This window comes from Genypterus blacodes, unplaced genomic scaffold, assembly GCF_046128005.1.
Source record: "Genypterus blacodes isolate CSIRO-AG114 ecotype Tasmania unplaced genomic scaffold, CSIRO-AGI_Gbla_v1 ptg000008l_1, whole genome shotgun sequence".
Taxonomy (NCBI): Eukaryota; Metazoa; Chordata; class Actinopteri; order Ophidiiformes; family Ophidiidae; genus Genypterus; species Genypterus blacodes.
The window spans coordinates 3,476,150-3,496,395 of record NW_027466822.1 but is presented as its reverse complement, the minus strand read 5'-3'; the positions used below and the strand labels follow the sequence as shown (position 1 = coordinate 3,496,395).

General features: G+C 42.1%; 2 protein-coding genes across 2 annotated transcripts; both read right to left on the bottom strand.

Moving 5' to 3' along the window:
- Positions 1 to 525: 525 nt before the first annotated feature.
- On the bottom strand, positions 526 to 1,321 carry LOC143005781 (gamma-crystallin M3-like). The gene is made up of 3 exons (XM_076157167.1): positions 1,313 to 1,321; positions 890 to 1,132; positions 526 to 804 (listed from the first exon to the last, which is right to left on the bottom strand). Exons 1-3 carry the CDS (start codon positions 1,319 to 1,321, stop codon positions 526 to 528), a joined length of 531 nt encoding a protein of 176 aa, XP_076013282.1.
- Positions 1,322 to 7,513: 6,192 nt separating this feature from the next.
- Positions 7,514 to 17,079, bottom strand: etv5a (ETS variant transcription factor 5a). Its single transcript, XM_076157054.1, is given in 14 exon segments — positions 7,514 to 9,074; positions 9,077 to 9,263; positions 9,831 to 9,932; positions 10,014 to 10,183; positions 10,615 to 10,683; positions 10,776 to 10,838; positions 11,721 to 12,046; positions 12,602 to 12,895; positions 13,226 to 13,349; positions 14,445 to 14,495; positions 15,096 to 15,143; positions 15,247 to 15,340; positions 15,529 to 15,650; positions 16,949 to 17,079. Coding segments are annotated over 13 exon segments (1,671 nt in total). The 5' UTR covers positions 15,577 to 15,650; positions 16,949 to 17,079; the 3' UTR covers positions 7,514 to 8,979.
- Between the last annotated feature and the right edge of the window lie 3,167 nt (positions 17,080 to 20,246).

Sequence of the window (20,246 nt, the reverse complement as noted above, 5' to 3'; positions counted from 1 at the left end):
GAAAGAAAAAAGGCTCTCAGCTCTTCTCACTTAATTGATCACTAGAAACTTCAATAGAACATGTTGGTCAGAGATGTTGGTGAGTGGGAGCAAGAAAACCTATACAGGAAGAAGATATAGATATAATATAATCTGTTTATAATCTGTTATTTGTAATTTCTATGGTTATCAAAGGTACAGTTTAACTTGGGCAAGGATTATTTTACATTAGATGTTGTAAATAAACTATAACTACTACCTTTGTGACTCGGATGTCAGTAAATGGAGCTTAAAAAATAGAGAAATTAACACTTTTTAGAACCAGTGTGACGATGCAAAATGACGTAGTCATGGGACTTAAAATGCTTGTGTGAAAGTCGCATGTTCGATTGTATATCTTGGTTTGTGGTTGAGCCATTAACCATGCCCATCCTTATTCTCTGAGTCTGTCTGAATTTAATGCTTTCACTCAAAAATCCCCAACAACGTGACTGATGTTTTTGTTTTACTTTATTATGTAGAATTTAGCTGACAGTTAATGAACATTTAGTAGTGAGAGTCCATGATGCGCTTCATGCTCATGAACCTTGAGCCTCCCATTCCCATGTCCCTGAAGTTCCTGTACTCTCCAGGCCTCATGTACATCATCCTGCCTCTGTAGTTGGGCTGCTCGTACATCAGCCAGTGACCGTCCATCACGTGGCAGGACATGCAGTCAGACATGCGGTAGCGGTCCATGATGTTGTCACAGTCGTCCATCATCTCATGCATCTGACCTCCAAAGTTCTCCCTCTCATAGATCCTCATCCTGTAGGCTCCCTTATGCTGTAAAGACAAAATGGGACACATCAGATGACAACCATTCAAAGTTTAAGAGAGAACTTGTCTAAATGCTATAAAAAAATCTTACCATGGGGATCATGCGACAGGACTTGATGCAGTCTCTCATTCCCATCATGCTCATGTAGTCAGCATACTCGCCTCTCCTCATAAAATACTGGTTTCCCATGTAGTTGCTACGGTCGTACACCATGAAGCACCCACTCTCCACCCTGCAAGAGTGGCACTTGCTCAGGAAGGAGGTCAGCTCAGTGCAGTCGCTGCTAGTCTCATAGGAGCGACCCTGGAAGTTCCTGTCCTCGTAGAAGATAATCTGAAAGCACAATTATGTTTTATTTGCATTATTTTATGTGAAGTCAGAAGAGCTATCATCAGTAATAATTGCTAAATTCTTATGTAAATGTTGTAGATGTAATTTAGGTAAATGCTATGTAATTTAGAAATCAAACAACAGTGTGTTATCTTCTGACACTGAGTAAAGTCCATTTCTTACCTTGCCCATGGTTGCAATGTTTTGGTTGGTCCTCAGCACTGAGTTTGCTCTGTGTTCCTGCTGGTTGCAACCCTTACTTTTATAGGTGCTCAATGCAAAAAAAGTATGGCTGGCTTTTATTTTGCAAAGCCCTGACCCAGCAACATACCATGGAAGCCTACTGAGCATTCAGTGTGTTAAAGGGTTATTATCTAGCACTGTATTGTCGACTCCATGTACTCTATACGTTTTGTTTACTCGCATAAAGAAGTAGAGGGAAGCGTCCAACCATTCCAGTCATTTCTACATTGTATGGGATATTACACACAACAAACTCAACTCATCTATTTATATGAATGTTGAACACAAGAAGCTTAGCTGTCTGGGTGATAGTAACACATTGAACATATGAATATATACATTTATGGATATTGAATGCCTTCTTGGAATTGCCTCCTGAGGTTTCTTCTTTTTGTCCTTATTCATTAAGGTTTTCTCTGGAGTTTTTCCTTGTTCACCTAGAGAGCTTTGGGTCGGGTTATAAATGTTCCTGATGTTGTGGGCCTGTTCAGAGACACTATATGTGGGCTATTCAAATAAAATTGACTTGAGTTGACTAGTATTTTCATTTGTCTGAATACATTTGATTCAAGATGTTAAATCTAATGGTAAAAGTATCTACAAAAAACATAGGCAAGAATGGCGAGTTGCTACATGATGGGTGGAGTACAAGAGAAGAGGACCTAGAAAATGATGTAACCAATTCAGTTTTAAAAACAAAGGGTTACACAGATGTTTTTTGATGTAATAAAACATCTGTGTAACCCTTTGTTTTCCAAAATTCCACAGGGGTACAAAAGGCTCTTTTAACACCGCATCAGCCCATATTGATCTGGAATTTCCCGAGAGTTTGTCGGGAAATATTCTTAAAGCAATTTATCAGAGAATGAAATACTTCTCATGGTGCAACTTGGAGTTCAGGATTATTCTAGATTCAAATCTGGCCAGCCCTCATTACTTATATAAGAGTAGTTTTTTCTTCTTCTTCAGATGTAATGGAGCTGGACTTGAAAATTAAATCACAGCTTTGCAATTTTGGGGCTTTATGTTATTTCATGGTAAGAGAACAGATAGTGATCGGAGTCCAAAACAAAAGTGTTAAGATGCATTTCTTAAAAGACACTGATCGAACTATGAAAAAAGCCTTATATAAGCAGCTGAAAGCACAAGTGGAATAAAGACTATTGCTAAGGAAGAGGAAAATACAATGGTGGATGCAGTTTGGCATGACAGCACAACAAAGCACAAAAGACAATAGGAGAAGGGGTGCGAATGGCGTGGTAACTGGCATCCACCAAGACAATGCCCATGTTTCGGGAAGGACTGCAGAAAATGCTCCTTCTCCAAAAAGAAAGTACAGCTGGTAGAAAAGCAGAGCGACGAGGACGAGAGGACACCCTTCTTCGTGGATGCTGTTAATGAAGAATATAACACTTCAGATGAGCGGATAGCACACATGGAACTGAATGGCACAGAAACTGCACAAAATGAAGGGCCAATAAAAGACTGAAATGTAGCCGAGAGGTGCATAAGGGAAAAATAAACCTGAGGAACTATGACAATAAGCCCATTGCACATAAAGGGTGTGTATAGAGAGATAAGATAGAGATACTTTATTAATCATCATTGCATGCAATTCACAGCAAATCGCATGCAATTGAAATTTGACATGTGCAACTGTCTAGCAAAGGAAAAACCAGGTATGGCATTTTTGTGCTGGTTGAAGGAGGTAAGCAATATTGGGATTAAAAACCTGTGATGTTGTAGCAAAGTGGAAAGTGAAATCTAGTAAACAATCAGAGAACAAAGATAATAATAAATCATCATCGTTTTCATACAGATAGCCACCACAATTTTGGCGTTGTCGGCTAAGAATTACTCGTGTGAGAGGAACCTGCAGCTCAGGGTGGAAGTTAAAGACTGTGCACAGTCTATGTCTATCATAATCTATCTATATATTTATATTGATGTGTAAAGAGAGAGAGAGAGACAGAGATGGCGCAAGAAAGAGAGATACAGCGCTGCTCTATGTCCACAATGTGTGTTAAGCACTGTGGCGTTAGCTGGTGGGAGAATAGTGACCAGGTCACACAGATCAGCTAAACCTGAGAACAAAGAGGGTCTGGTTTGGTGATGGCTCTGTGGGGTTTGCCCCTAAGAGGCTGCAGTGTGCCAGGTGCTGGTAGTGCTGACGCTCAGATCTATGGAACAAAAGGGAGTCCAGCTGAGTTCATTCACTGCTAATGCTTCTAGTGTTTACTGCAAACCCCCTTCTCTTTAGGGTCGAGTGAAAGAATTCAGATATTTATTACTTATTACTTACTTAGACCAAGTCTGCCCTCCCGTGGACCACATGCCTAGTACAGTACAGTTGCTATAAAAAAAGAAAAATCAAATTGGTCTACTGACAAAGCGGCACTGAGGTCTACAATGTTTCTTTTCTTAAGCAGCACATTTCATAATGCTCACATCATTCTTTACTCCACATCCTAGGCCAAAATTTGGGCACTCTTATCAATGCAAATGTCTTTTCAGATCCAAAATGGCTTGAATCATTTCTCACAATCCTCTCTGCAGCTTTTCTGGCAGTACTAGCTACTCAATGGTTGAACTATGACCATCTTTGACACTACGATACAGGATATCATTCTGTAAGTATAACCTCCTCCACTCTTTTAGGAGAGGGGACACCTGTTCAACCAAATTGTATTTTTTGTTTTTGCAAGATTTAGTGTTCAGTGTTCTGTTATGGAGAACTAGACCAGTGGACATATCTTCTTCATAAGTGATGTCTGTAAGGGATCTTTTGTCCCTTCTCAAACTTCTGTGAGGACAACATCCTGGACAGTGCTTTGATATTAGCATTAAATTTATGATTCGTTATATCAAACTTTTGGTTCTCTTTCACCACATGAAAGCCTTTAGGACCATGTGTTGATTTGCAGGTTGCATTTGGAAGCACGTATCACATTTGTACCCACCAGCAACGGAATAATGCATTTAGTTCCAGAGACAACGAATGCTAGCATACAGGCAGACTCCTTATCATGGACCTCTAGCTTGATGTTTACAACACCAGAATGAGGTCAATTATGGCCTCAAGCTTCCTCTGCCGGGATGTTGGACTGCTGCAGATCTCAACGATCACTCTGGGATTCTATTGTATTCTTTTCCATCTATTCAATTCGATTCGATTCAATTCGATTTACCAAGCTCTTTTGATTTAGTTGTCTTTTACCGACTTATCTTTCATTTGCCTGCCTATAACTACTTTACATTGCATGCCACGGCTGCTTTCTGGTCATTACATGAATGGGCTGGATTAGATACATTAATTATGACTCAAATGTGTAAAGCGTCTCATGTTTACTTTAGAAAACTGTTTTATGTGAAATGAGGATGTGTTTTTAAGATAAAGCTGAAAAAATATTCTTATCCACTAGATGGCAGCCACAGTTCACGTAACACAAACAAGCTCTGGTAGAGAAATGAAAATGACATGTAAGTAACAAGTGCAGGAGTGGGTGTGTGCGAGTCTGTTTGTCAAGTCTGCTTGTCAAGTTTGTGCTGTTCCCTTTGCAACAGTGTAACTCACATGGATTTGAAGCCACTCCAAGTTTTTGTGTCTGAATCAATAATTTACTTCACAGCTGGAGGTCATGAGATACAACATGTACTGCTGAACTATCTAAAAATAATTTCCTCTTGGGGGATTAATAAAGTGTGTTCCTTCTTTCTTTTTCTTTCTATTTTGTTTTCCCATACCTGCACAAGCCCAGAGCCAAGTATCTGTAAGCACAGTGTACTTGTGACTGACATATACACACACTATCTGTAATTGTTACATACCTATTTTAATTGTCATTATGAGGAAATTCTGTACTGGTGACTGACCGTTGCCGTGGTAACATTACATTTCTCAAGCATCAGTCTTATCAGTTGTTTTTGGTAAGTGGATCAGGACCGTTAAATTGGGATTAACACTGTGAATAGCAGGTTTATAGTGGAGGTAAAGGAAAAGTATACAGACCAAGGCAGGAAGTATGATGGAGATTGTAACAAAACCAAGACTGAATAAATGACGAAATAGAGATGGTGGACAGTGTCAAGGTGTGTTTGTGACTGTGATGCACCATTGATAAGGAATGTAGGTGTGAACTCTTACAGCTGATGTGTCAGACTATTCACATTACATTTTTTGTTGATCATTACATACTGCTGAGTAAATGAAGGAGAATGTTTTTTGTGAAATGTTGTGAATAGTGTGCTTACACATGGCAGGCTATACTCCACAATAGCTCTAATAGAAACAGCAGCAATAAAGAGAGCTGCTAGGCTTGCAGTTGATCAAATTAATGGAAGCTATGGGTGATGACACTAACCATACACATGTGCATACATACAATATTAGGGCAGGGCACCACCCCCTTGGGCACTGTAAGAGGCCTTTCAGAGAATTTAAAGGCACTCTATCCTCTCTCAATCAATGAAAAGCTGTCTGCCAGGCTGTGTGAGTGCAATCCAGGACATACTGTAGCTTTTTATACTCTGGTTTGATACAACTCATCACTACAGAGCTGCTGGGCATCGAAGCAAGTCATTTAACAGCATTAAATCTCTTTTATTAGATACCAGACGACATCATGCCTTGTTTTTGAGTTACATGGCAAATTGTGATATTGAAATGATATCACAATTCTTAAATAATAACACTGCTACGAGTTGTGGAGAACACATTTTGGGAAAATCAAAATGCAACCCCTCCCCCCAAACTTTGCTGCAACAATATAATATAACTAACTAATTGTGCATATCCATGTCAATCCATTACCCCTGCACTCCACTATGACATCATTCATGATTCTCAATTTAGTGTGTGTCAGTGATGTCATCTCCCACTACTATCATTTGTTTATACAAATAAAACATAAATGTCAATGATGTGAAACGCACCGGACCCCTTAATGTTTCTGCCAAGTTTGGAGCCGATTGGAGGAAAGGTGCATGTTGCAACTCCAAATGAATAGATTATCATTAAGAAAACACAAACACACACTCTCCAACTATAGTAGCAAGATATGATTAATGTAATATGGTTCACTTTGGGACACTAAGCAGCTGCCTTATATTGTAGATTGTGGTGACACTGCTAAATACTCAACAACACCTCATCCTAACTGCTCAGTCACTGTACTGTAATAGAAATGGGTTCACTTTACATTATGGCTCCTTTTTGACAATTATGCTGAGAAACACACACGCCCCAACTTGTCTTTGTACGCAATCTTTAAAATCTAATGAAGGAATAAACATAGTCAGCAGTGGAAATCAGTAGGTTGTGTCTTTTTATTTTTTTACTTAATAAATTTTATAAAAATGTTTATACTTTCAAATATTTGTCCTGTACTTAATATTTTTTTTATATTTGGAGCTTAGCCTATGTGCTCGTTGAAGTGTCACACTTTAACTCATGAATACCTCATCATACCTTCACTGCTCCACACTGTTTCTGTGGAACTACACTTATCAACGTAAGCATCAAATATGTAATCCATAGTTTTTAAAATATTCAAAATATTAGATTTATGTTTTTTTTAAGTTCTGTCAGCTGTTTTCAAATATGGCCCTTTAAAGTGTAGAGGGAAGTGGACAAATTGTATGTTTATCTTTAGAACACTTTTATTTTCACTTTACGCAATTATGCTTTAAAAATGCCTTCAAATGGCAGTGAATCAATAGAGACAATTATTATAAATAAGTATTTTTTCCAGTTTCAACTTTAAATGAGTTTGGCTAAAAAGAAAATCTCTACATGTTTACAACAATCAAGGCCTCAATAGAGCGTTTCACCAGTTTTGAGTTAGGAAATTCTGGAAAATTGACAATCTGGTAAAAGGGAAGTATGTAAAGAAAATACTGATTGCTTTGGAAAGTGCTTGACATTCTAATTTACACTGGAAAAATATTGATAAAGAAAAAAGGAGGGACGTTTTTAAGACAATTCTTATCATAAGTCATCTCTGAAATAACGCTTAATAAGAAGAATTCTTCCATGTTTGGCATCAGGTACTTCTGACTTGCTCTGGAAAGAACACATAATTTGTACCTTCCATATTTGTCAGTTTAAGTGAAAAGTAAAATTACAAAAGATTCATATGGCTAAAATATAAGAAATGGAAAAATGTGGGAAACATGTTTGTGCCAAGGACAAAAGGCAGAGGGACATAAGAGTCAGTTTATTGTACCCAGTACAGATGATCAGGGACTCAGCAGGGAGGGGAGGAGCCTGAAGCCTATACAAGCACAGACCATCCCTGTGCACAGATCGTACATCTTCACTGTGGCCTTAACACACATCATATTGCCGCTTATACATTAAAATCAAAAAACAGATGCAGCCATATAGCAAAAATATATACTTTATAGAAGTTTACTTTTACCCCCCATTCGGGAACGTAGACCTTGAACACCAAAAGAAAAGCTGAATTAGCACAAAAATCTCTGTCCAATAAAGCAACATGTTAGTAAATCTGATTGATTACATCATGCAAACATAGCACAGAGCTCCCATTGGCAAGCTCTGATTGGCAGAGAGGAGTCCAAGAAAAAAAGGTGTCACATTATTTGCCCCATTTCCTTTTTGCATGCAACGCCTGATGCACCTGCCATACTGGAGCATCAGCGGATGAGATACACTGAAGAGGAAATATAAAGCACCCAGAGCCATATACAAAAAGAAGCAATGTGAGCATTTATCATACATAATCACCTCTTAGGCATGTCTGAACCATGAACACCTCTCATGGATTCCTTCTGAAATGGAGGAGATGGAGTGCGAATCAGTTCAAAGCCTCTGCTTGATGTTCAATGTTTAAAAGATGGTGGATTGCACTTTATAAAACAGGGAACATTCTCTTGAAGCAGATGCAATGGCTCCAACTCACTGGCAGAGGGATTAAAGAATACAACATTTACATAACAGAGGAACGTGTCCAACTAGCCAGAAACTCTAGCATTCGACGTCTCTCAATCTCAAACTGTAGAAAATCGGTTCTACAAAAACAAAACAAAAAAAACCCAGTAAATATATCAGACAGAACCGTGGCTTCATATAATGATTTGTGTTTGTTAATCAGTTTATGCAAATTTAAGCCCTTAAACACATCTTTTTACTTCAGATGCAGTGATTGGATAATGCGGCAGAAGGGAACCCAAAAAGGCAACGATAGAATAATGCTGCATTTAGATGATCTTATTAGATTTTTATGTTTTTATTCTAGAGATTAGTTTAAAAAAAAAAAAGAATATTGTCAAAAAATCTGAACTAAAATCTCTTTTTACAGTCTTGCACAAAGTGGGTCGCCAACATCCAACCTTGTTTCGTTCTAGTCTCCATAGCAACAATAGTCCCTTGCCTTACTTTTGGAAATTTGTAAGGTGGGCCAAGCCACTGGAGTCCTGTTCACCCTCACTGTTCTCACAATCCACTCTCTTTCTCATATGATGAGTGTTTATACTCAGAAGGGAACCTCTGAGGGTTTTCATCTGTGGTGGTCGTCCAGGGAGGAGGAGGAGAGGGAATGATAAAGAGTAGAGGGCATGTTCCTTGGTCCAGGCTGCTCGGCAGTTCACCGTCTGGATTTCAAGAGTGTGTTCTCTCGGCTTTGGGAGCCTGCTGCATGTGAGTAGACATCGCCGTCTGGAAATGGCAAGTCTGCCACACGCGTTCCCCAGCGTCCAGCAGATACGGAGCGCATTCATCGTAGTGAGTGAGGGGCAATGTGTCGTCATCCAGACCTGGCAAGCTGTCCGGGTCAACTTTCAGGTTGGGCCTCTGGTTGTCTGGGAAGGCCATGGAGAACAGAGCCTCCGGGTCGCACACAAACTTGTACACATATCTCTCCCCAGCCACCTGGAGAGCAGAGGACAGGCATTTGGTAAATACTCTATGTGCATAAACACACCTTCCATTACAAACCATACACACATCGGATTTCAACTACATTACAATACGGTCATTTAGCAGACGCTTTCATCCATAGCGACTTACATCATTACCACCCATTACAGAGGGGGGCAGTTGGGGGTTCGGTGCCTTGCTCAGGGGCACCTCGGCAGGGACTCGAACCGGGGACCCTTTGGTTCCCAAGCGGAAGCCCTACCGACTGAGCTACTGCTACTGCCTCCCAATAATTGTGTATTTTTAATCTGCATAAAATGTCTGGAGTGCGTTTGCTATTCATGGCTCTCAATCTTCACTTGTAATTGACAGTGCAGTTGCATTGTATAGCCTTCATGTATTTATCTCTGTAAAAGAAGTAAATATATAATAATACTGTCCAAGTACTTGAAGGCCTGACTGCGTTGTCCCTCACATAGCCCCCGGCTGTATTAAGACCTTACAGCAGAGACTCCCAATGTTGTATTCAAATATCACATCTAAAGACAAAGACGGAGGGAGAGAGTAACCTGCCTTTACCTTTTGCATGATGCCCTTCTCGTAGTAGTAACGCAAAGAGCGGCTCAGCTTGTCATAGTTCATGGCCGGTCTGTTTTTCTGGATCCCCCAACGACGAGCCACCTGAGAGAAACACAGCCGGTGTCAGCTGAAGACAGAGTGCTCGGACGGTGGACACGATGCGAGTTATCAACTGTGACTGACCTCTTCGGGCTCAATGAGCTTGAACTCCATGCCGCGGCCGGTCCAGGCAATGAAGTGGCCGTTGGCTGGGTCGCCTAACAAGGTGACCAGGAACTGCCACAGCTGCAGGGAGCCGCGGCGCTGGTAGTGAGGTCCGTCTCGGTACACAGAGGGTTCCTGCTTGACTTTACCTACGGGTAGAAGAAGAGGAGAGATTAAGACACTCGTCAGCATTGCACTCAACCATGGCCACAGTGAGGTGAAAGGTCCATCCTCAGTCACACACCTCATTCAAATAAGCCCTGTTCACACACGCAGTACATGCCAGTAAAGGTTCCAGCATGGTGTCATGTGTGAAGAGGTGTGTCATTGATATGCTGACATATTTTAACCCAGCTTTATCTCAGCTCAAAGACCAAACATCAATGCTGGCATAGTGCTGGCAAGGGTCTGGAGTGAATGAGCAAAGAAACAGTGCCAGCTTGAGAACAAGACACTGGAGAAAAACACTTCCTCTGCCATAATGTTTCTTCTTTTTGTGTTGACTTTTTAGTGGTTTGCCAAAATCCTTCACTCTGGGCTTTGTTATTATTTGAACTGAAGTATGTCAAATTCATTTTACCCTCAAAGCGCTCCGGAACGACACAGGCATCGTCAAAGTACATCTGCTGTTCCCGGTCGAATGAGAAGTCTGTAATTGGATAAAAGAAAAGAGTTATAGTTACTCAAAACAGATGAAAAGTAAAGTTCAGAAAATCAATGAAAATGCATTGTGATACTTACTGTCAGGGTTGTTTTGATAGAAGCTCCCTGCTCTTCCAAATGATGACTGACAATTAGGCACTTCTGACAAAACAAAGAGGATAAAATAAAGTTAGTTGAGCAACATCCCGTATACAGACGCACAACTTTGACATCTGCACAGTTTCAATTATTGTTGACACTCTGATGCTGACTATGTCCTATTTCCATCCATCCTATTTCCCAGATGCTCAGTCTCTGTGACGTAGGTATTTAAAGGCCATAAGAAGCTAAAAGGATTTGTCATTACATCACCGCCCTGCCTGCTGGCCGCTCAGCGAGCAGAAGCAGATTGGAAGTATAACAATGAACTAGCGCGAAAAAGCAGAATAAAAAGATAAGTTCAAGGATAAGAGGATGATGATGAAGCAGAAGAGGGACAGCAGCTGGGTGTGTGGGTGTAGGGAAGGATCAAAGAATTGCTGCTGCTTAGTGATGTAGTTAGACTCTGCCAGTGTGTCTCCATTTTCTGTGATAGACCGGGACTGGTTGCTTTTCTGTGCATTCTAAATATCTATCTATTCAAGGTAGGCCCTCTGTTCTGGTGCATGCTGCTGAATGACCCACTTCATTCTTGCCCTGTGAGGATTAGGTTGAGCTAAAACACTTCTCTTTTACAACACTGGTGTGACAGAGAAGGAATAATGCGGATTAGATCTCTGTGTCAGTGTTTATGCGATGAGTGCCCACAGTCCAGGGCTCCTCCGCATGCTAACACTCACCATCAAGTGTCACTGGGCAGAACAAACAGGACCAGGCGTATTCCTCACTTTCTGCTAATTCTATTTGCACACAGCCCACTCAATTACTCTCACAGCTTGGCAAAGCACTCCTCTCCCGATGGGTAAATACAGGGAGACAGATTTGCGAAGATCCACAGTGAGTTCTTAAAGGGTAATGGACTCATCTGAACTTAGCTATGCTCACCAGAATCAAAGCAAAAGTCATGAGGCTCCTGCTTGATGGCCATGGGGTGGAAAGCGGCCTGATGTGGCGGCCCTGAGGGTGGGCCAGATGAGCACATGGTGGGCACACCCTGCTCTGTGTATCTGGGGTCATGGAGCTCTTGTTTGAAACCGTGCGGAGGAACGGCCACCAAGGGTTCTGACAGCTGTCGGTGGTACGGTGGCCGGCCATCGCGTGGCAATCTGCTGCTGTTGTTGCTGCTGGGAGGCCGGGGCAAGAACTGGGTGTGTTCTTGACTCTCTGATTGGGGAAAGGAGAGAGACGGCTCTGACATCTGTCTCTGGAACCTGAGAATAGAGGAGGGATGGCAGAAGAATGATTTTTTTTATAGAGAAAATAAAAACATACATCATATTGTTAAGATTAATTACAAGAATTTACTGCCTTTGTTTCTTTCTCAGCCTAACCAAACCAAACAAAGGTTGTGCAGGACAAAAGGTCAGTTCAGTGACAGCAATCCCAGTTGTGAACAGAAGCTATAAATAAGACCGGAAAGGCAAAAGTGTCCAATGTCATCAACTCTGCTCTTAAGGAGGAGTCCACTGGATGCTGTGCCAGTAGCAGAACATAGCCATATTGGTTCCGGTGTAAGCTGATGCATCTTGAGCTCTCACCAAGGGATATGATCATAAATCAGGATGGGAACTTTGCAGAGAGAGAGCTGTTTGGCTTGGTGGCCGGCATTTTCTAAAATGCTGGACTGGACTGCATCCAAAAGAGGAGCTGGCACTCGCTGCCCCGGCTCCATCTGCACTCAGGTCTTTACCCATCTATGTAGCTCATAAACATACTGCACATATGCTGCTACACGCACAGTCACGTGAAGCGTCAAACCAATTTACCTGGGCTCGGGGCTGAAGTTGTTGGCATCCTGGCTGAGAGGTGCACAGGGCACGGCAAACGGCGAGCTCTGGCTGTGGACGGGGAGTGTTTGCTGGTTTGCTGGGCCTGTTATTGGCGGTTGTGCCTGTACTGGATGAGGCCCTGGAGTCAGATTGGCTGCATGAGGGTGTGGAGGAGGGGTCTGCTCATTCAGCTGCTGTGATCCCATAGTGCTGGTGGGGCAATAAGGAGAGGCTGGTGTGGAGGGAGGAGTTAATGGCTTGAATCCCGGAGTGGGCTTCCTGTCACAGGCACTGTGGAAGGGAGAGACGGTGCCAAGGTCAGCACAAGTAGAAGAGTAATCAAGTGCAATGTTGAGGTGCTCTTCCTTTACAAATCCAGGATAGAGAGGAAGTGGATCTTTTATAAAATTCTATACACTGATCAAATAGCTAGTTAGCTGTATTGCTAGCTGTACATTAAATAAACTCAGGAAATGGCAGCATGTCCCTCTTAACTTACCGAAAAATGTTATCATTATCATTATTTAATAAGCCAAAGCAGCCTTTAAGAGAGTGGGGCAGGCTAAACATTAGCATGAGCTTCATTCCCCTGGCACGGAGCCGTGTTGACATGCTACGTACCTGTAGCTGTATAGGCACTTCTCTCCATAGGACATGGGACTGCTGTCCTGGCGACAGGGAGAAAGCTCTTTAGCTGGAGTCAGCTCTCGTTTGATCTTGGCTGGTGGCGGGCCATGAAACATTACTAGATTCAATTGAAAGAGACAGATGAACAGAAACAACACAATTGAGTGCGTTAGATATACTCCAGATATGATGTCATTGAAGCCATGTGGAGAAAAGGATGCAGCAGTTATCTTAACCGCATCTGAACTGAAAGATGGATAAATGGATCCATGGGCATCTGTGTATTCCCCTGCTTGACAGGGCCACTTAGGAGAATTCACATCAGCCTTAATGATTCCTCAAATGCAGAGTCTGGCAACAACAATCTGTTCACCACGGCTAGGTAGCATGGCATTACCAGCGCCATGCACACACAGGCTATCAAAGTTCTCATCTCTGCTTCCCATTATGGCCGGCCTGTACCAAGTGCCATGAATCAGTTTGGTTGTAATTCAATGATGACGAATGATTTTCTTCTCCTGTGCTGTAACCATTAGACTAGCGGGGAGCTTTCTGTGTATCGGCTGCCGTTTCCGGGGCGCCGCATAATGGGCCAGGCGGAAACTGGATCCCTGAGCAAAGAGGAGCAGGAGCCAAATAAATCAGCCGAGATGTCGATGGACCTGAGCAGATCTAACGACGAAGCATGTGAGTGTCCATCAACGTGTGCTGTGAAAGGGAGACTCTTCATACACCTTGCCAGTCCAACATAACGGGAGGGTACAGAGGTGTGTGGAGGGGACGAGGGACAGGAGGAGCTTTGGGGATGTTAGTACAGGCCTATGGCAGCTAAGCAAATAGCTCTGAACCGGCCGTATCTCTCCTGCTCCAGCAGCAGGGTCTGAGTGCAAGAGAGTGTGAAATCACATTAGAGGGCTGGCTCATGTGACGCCCCATGCCAGTCGGCTGATTCAACAAAGTGGAAGAAAGAGGAGGGGTGAGAAAAATGCGCTTGAGAAAAGATGAGCCGTGTGTTTTTCAGTAAATTCAAATAGATCCCAGTGTGAGCATGAACCACATACAAACATCACCTTTACCAGAGATGTACCGCATCCTAACCACCATCAAAGCTAACTGATAAAAGCTTAAGATTACTTAGGAATGTGGTTAAGGACAAAGCCGTATACAGAATCACGAGAGATAAATAATTCAGTATTCAGAGTCGGGTACTCACAGCTATCTGACTGGAAATCTGGGACAAACTGTTCGTCATCAGGCACCTGGGCTGTTGAGATACAGGAAAAAGAAAGTCAAACACAACAGAAACACCGGCCTTAGATCCCTCCTGGCTTCCTAAGGCCGTAAATTTTCAGTGTTTGTGGTTATTGTCATTTCACCAAAGACAGGGGAAGCCTTTGTTTTAATACTGAGAAAGCTGTCAATGTAACCAGACACTAAAAATGTTGACAAGTGAAGAAAAATGAAATAACGCAGCAAAATCAAACACAGGTGTGTCAGCATGTTCCCATTCTCAGGTGTTTGTTCTACTTACTCCTCATCAAGTTAATCTTTAATCTCAAAACCAGCCCAATCTCTCCCTATTTACCATTAAGCAAGAAAGGAGAACCAGATAAAGAGATGTTCCCTAATAACATGTCAACTGTGGAGCATGAGAGTGGATGGGTATAATAATAAAACGGCTAAATAAATGTGTAAATTGTGTTTAATAAAAACATAATTGTCCAGCAAGCAAGAAACTACAAATGACTGTTTGAGAGCCTTTCTACTCCAAGAGGCAGAAGAATAGAACATTGTAGCGCTGGATAAAGAAAGGTTCCACCGCAGAACTCCAAAAGAACATTCTAACGGAAAACTTAGAACTCACCTTCAGCAATCCAGATTTCTTGCAGCTGACTGAGGTCTTGGAAGAGTTCTGTAAGGAGATCACAAGTTTATATCGTGTGAAGTATCACAGGTGTCCCTATGTAAACTGAAACACAGCATTGTCATCAAGGAGGTCGACACCACCAATGTACCTTCTGTGTCCTGGGCAAGTTCTGTGTCAACAAATTTCCTTTTCCTGTCAGTGAGGAGCCTGCTGTGAGGCGATTCCTTCACAGGTGACTTGTGCTGTAGATAAGGAACACATGTTAGACAGTTCAGCCAAAGATTGACTCCACTCATAATAAATAATGTTGATTTGTCATTCATAATTTGATCTACAATGACCGGTTACACGCAATACAGCTCCACATGTAAGAGATCTGTTAATACGGTGTGTGTATGGGAGTTTTTGAGACGTGCGTGTGTCTACTTACACTGCCTGGGACCAGAAAGGGTACTTGCTGATCATAGAATCCGTCCATGTTTCCTGTTGACAGGGGGTTTATGGTGGGGTGGGGGTTCTCTTGCGTTAAAGCGAGAGCAGTTGGGTCACTTTCTGTTTCACTCTGGAAAACACAAAGCATGGAAACATACAGCAGGTCCCAATATTAATGTCATACTTCTACTTCCAACTTGAAGGCAGTATTTATACATTTGGAAGCACACTGGAAGACAATTCTTTATCTAATAATATGTTTAATGTATGATATTTTACACTCTTTCTATTCTGGACTAACATTTTGCTAACAAAGCCACCATCATCTCTTCGTCTTTTATTCACAGCGGCAACAAACTACTTTTTGAAACGGACGCTGTGGGTTTAGTCAAAGCTGCACAGTGTAAACACGCCGGTGCCCCTTTAACGCTGTTATATAAGCTGTCCTGGCCATCTGTGGGCACTACTCTCCATAATGAGCTTGGGGATCTTGCATACACACTGACAGTGTGGAGGACTTTCATCAGCTCTGTTTGTGTCTACGGCGAGCACAACACAGCAAAGCAAAGAAGTTTAACACAATGTCCTAAAAGCTTGAATGTATTGTGTATAATGATGAGTATAAATTCTTCCGGCTCTGATAAGATACCATAAGAGCAAACCTACATGCCCAGTTAACTCACATAATCAACAAGAGTACTATGACTCACTTCTCTCTGTGTTGTTAATGGATGATGAATGTACAGAGCCAGTCTTTCTGTTGCACACGTGTTGGTACAACTAGTCACACAATAACAATAACCAAAGCAAACCCATCAGTTCTGTTCTGATGTGCCAATCAAAACATAGTTCTCTCAATAACGCTGGTCCTTAGTATCCGCGAATTCTTTTTCAATGTTCGATCGAACAGACGCACGCACACTGCACTCAGACTTTGGGGTATTTCAGGTCCATTAGTGTACAGCGTTATGGGTGAGCTGGGGCCGGGGGTCGCCGCTGGGGGACGATACAAACCCGACACCCATGCCTCCTCCTCTCCCTCACACCCCAACCTCCCCACCCCCCTTGTTTTTGTCAATGAGGTGAAACTCGATCCGTGTGTTGGAAACAGAGCGAAACAAATGCTGCCTGCCACCCCCCCTCCATTCACAAATCACAAACACTCTCCTGACTGCAGTGATAACACAAACCTATTTTCACGCAGGCAAACCGAGGACCGCAAGCCACAAGGGGATATTAGAAACAGATTTAAACCAAATCACGTGTTTCAGCGCAGTTACAGCCCGCCATAAAATGGTTGCCAAAGTAAATAAATCTTGGGAGAAGATGGCGTTGGATTCATTTGGTAAAAGAATACAACTGCGGGCAGGAAAAACATGCGTCTCAACAGTCGCACCGATAAAGACGTTGAAACATACCTTTTTTGTGAATATATAAGTCCGTTCTTTCAGAATAACGCAGTAGAAATATCCTCAGACACGTAAAGAGCGTGTCAGTGGTCCTGTAGTCGTGTGCGCGCTGACGACCTGGTGCTGCTCTTCACTCTATAAACTTGACTGAGCTTTGGGTAGATGGTCCGGTCGGTTGTCCCCTGGGCGCGAGCGGCGGGCGGGGAAAAACGCTCATTGGTAATATTGTGCTGTCAATCAAAGCGAGTTCAGCCAATGGCGTTGCAGACTTTCATGAATTATGCACAAGGTCCGTTTGGCCAATGACAGCGTGACTCTGGACTATTTTTGTGAATGGATGGATTTCATTCACACTTTTCACAAGCCATTGAACTGTTTCTTAAAGAGACAGCTACACCCTACTGAGATAACGTCAGCGCCACACTGACCTACCCATATTGTTTACAAGCAATGTGCTTAACTAAAAGAAAGAAAACCACATTTTCAATGTGTTTGTTTTCTATTCCTATTCCTATTCCTTTTCTGTTTGTTGTTTGACAACAAGCATCCATCACAAATCACTAATGATATATAACGTATATGACCTGAAACACCGTATTTGCAGCAAATCTTTGGGCAACTTCAACCCAAAGATATCAATATAGATTTTTGTCCTTTTCATACTCTTCAGATGACGAAAAATAGTTTGAGCCCAAAACTTTTATGCAAAATAAGCTTCCTCTATAGACACTGACACAAATGTGTAACCCAGTGGTTCCCAAAGTGGGGGGCGCGCTCCCTAGGGGGGGCGCAGAGCTACTGCAGGGGGGGCAGGGCGCGGGATCGGAAGAGGAGCGATATGAATAAATACTGCCTCAGGTAAATGAACGAGGCAATGCTTCTTCGTCTCGCTGCAGGAGAATGGGCTTCCAGAGCGTCAGATCAGCCGTCCCGTGTTCTTAAATATCGTATCTCCCCCCCGTCAAACGATTGGCCGTCCAGTATTGTTTTATACCCACCCCCTTCTGATCTATCAAAGGGGGGTGCGAAAGAAAAAGTTTGGCAACCACTGGCATGACCTAAATGTTAGAGGTCAAAAATAAATAGCCTTTGTCATTATCACCTCTGACTCTAAATTAAGAATCTCTTGGCTGCAAATGTCGCTAAGAATGTGTGGGCTTTCAAATAGCTGGTACGAACTATCCCCACCAAATCCCTGCAGTCATGACGCAGAGCTCATGTGTTTGCTGGAGCAGAAATAGTAGATAAGGAGAAATAAGGTCAAAGTTAAACAGTTTGTCTTTTTAGGATAAAGCCTCCACTCAGCCAATCACAATTATATAATCAAGTATGTGGTGCAGTAAATAGCAACATAGCAAAAGGCATAACTTTTGCTTAGAATATTGTCATGGTCTGTCTTGTGTACTTCCTGTTTTATTTTGTAATAATGTCTTGTCCATGTTCCCGGTGTATTAACATCCTGCCCTCGTGTGTTTCCCATCATTGTGATTACCTGTCTTCCCTAATGTGTTTCACCTGTGTCTCTTTGTCTCCTCGGCTGTCTGGTGTGTATATGAACCCCTTTGTGACTTGTGTTCCTTGTCGGATCGTTGCTTCAGTTAACTGATGTTACGTCTGCTTCTGTTACCTGTGTGCCTGTGTTACCGGCATACTCCTGTTACCGTTCCTGTTACCGTTTCCTTATGTCCCCCGTGGCAGTACCTCTAGTGTTTCCCCGTGCGCTCGACCCCCGACCTAAGCCTGAACCTGACCTCGCCTCCCGTCTCCAGCCCTGGTAATAAACACCTGTACCTGTGAATCTGCACTTGGGTCCTCTGTTCTGACATAACTTGACAAACATTTTATTTAGGTTTTCCCAAATATGCACATATACATATAAGATTAGACATGATGTTTGAAGACACAGTATGGCAACTCTGAGCTAGAATCATTAAACGAACATTTGATTACATAAATTCCTGAAACAAGCTGATTTGCAAACAATCTTCAAAGATGTCTTTCATCTGTTTTATGAAAGTAATACTTTTAGTACACAGTAGTTGACAAAAATAATGTGATGAGACAAAGGATTTTCTGATGAATCCACACACTGGACTACTACTTCTCAGCCAATTTGCATTTTTCTCTGTACACAGTTATTAATTCAGCACCAACCAGCAGGTCCGCTGTATATTGCATCTCTGGCTTGATGCGGATGTGGTGGGTGGCATGTGGTGTGAGCACATTGTGTTGCTTTTCTTATTCTTTCCTTAAATAAATGTGCCATATACAGGGGTGGCATGCTGCTTGTGTATATTCTGTGGGCGTCGGAAGACAGGCCAGGATTTAAAGCTGTAATTTCCTCTTCCCTTGACAAGGCTTATAGACTCAGCAACTATAACTGTGGGTTAGTGTCACACTGACACAGCAGCCAAGTCAGTGCTACCAGGGTACACTGTGGGCTAATCCTGATCTCCGAGACAGGAGAGTGAAAATACACTGTGCCTGGTTCACCGCGTCACTCTGTACATACAGGGCTGCTCACATACAAGCTTCAGAGCTTCACTTACCACACTTAAACAGTGTTCCAGCTCCGGTATATTAGGTGTGCAATATCATAGGTTTTTGAGGTTTTAAGTATCTGCGGGACTGACTGGGTAAACAAAAAACATTAATCGTAGAAGTTATACCTTTTTGTGTAACCAACTCAATGAATGTGTGTTTCACAGGTCACTCATTCTTAAAAACACTGTCAAACTCTCTTCTTCTTCTCATCATTATTATTATGGTTACAATAATTGGAAAAGTGTGTGATGTTGTTAATACACATTGTCCCTTACCGTTTATTATACATTTGTTTTTCTCCACCTTTCATATTGCAATATAGTTTAGGAAAGCACATATTCTACTACATTCCATAAACCTTTTCTTCTCCATTTTGCAACCATTGTAAGCCATTCTGAGATTCTCCATATTCTGCTATATTCCAGAAACCTGAACTTCTCACTGTTTATGACATTAATGTTTTTCAAATATGCCATTTTATCTTAGAGTTAAGAGAGGGAAATGTTCCATTTTTTGTGTTTATGTGCAAATTTGTTGGTTAATTTTTCCTCGACTTGACAGTTTAGGAATATTCTTATTGTTCGTATTGTATTGACTGTACAATTGTACAATTGTGACGATTGTCACATTTTTGCACAAATTGTAAAAGAGGGTCTTAGTGCCTCAGGGCATAATGATGCTTTTGGTGCAAGAGTCCAGATGTGACATGTCTGCTATTAATAGCAGCCTTGTTATCTTAGCAGCCACACTCAAGATGCCTTGC

Coding starts and splice junctions, on each gene's coding strand:
- LOC143005781 (XM_076157167.1), bottom strand. Junction 805..889: donor CCTGTCGCATGATCCCCATG/GTAAGATTTTTT, acceptor TTGTCTTTACAG/CATAAGGGAGCCTACAGGAT.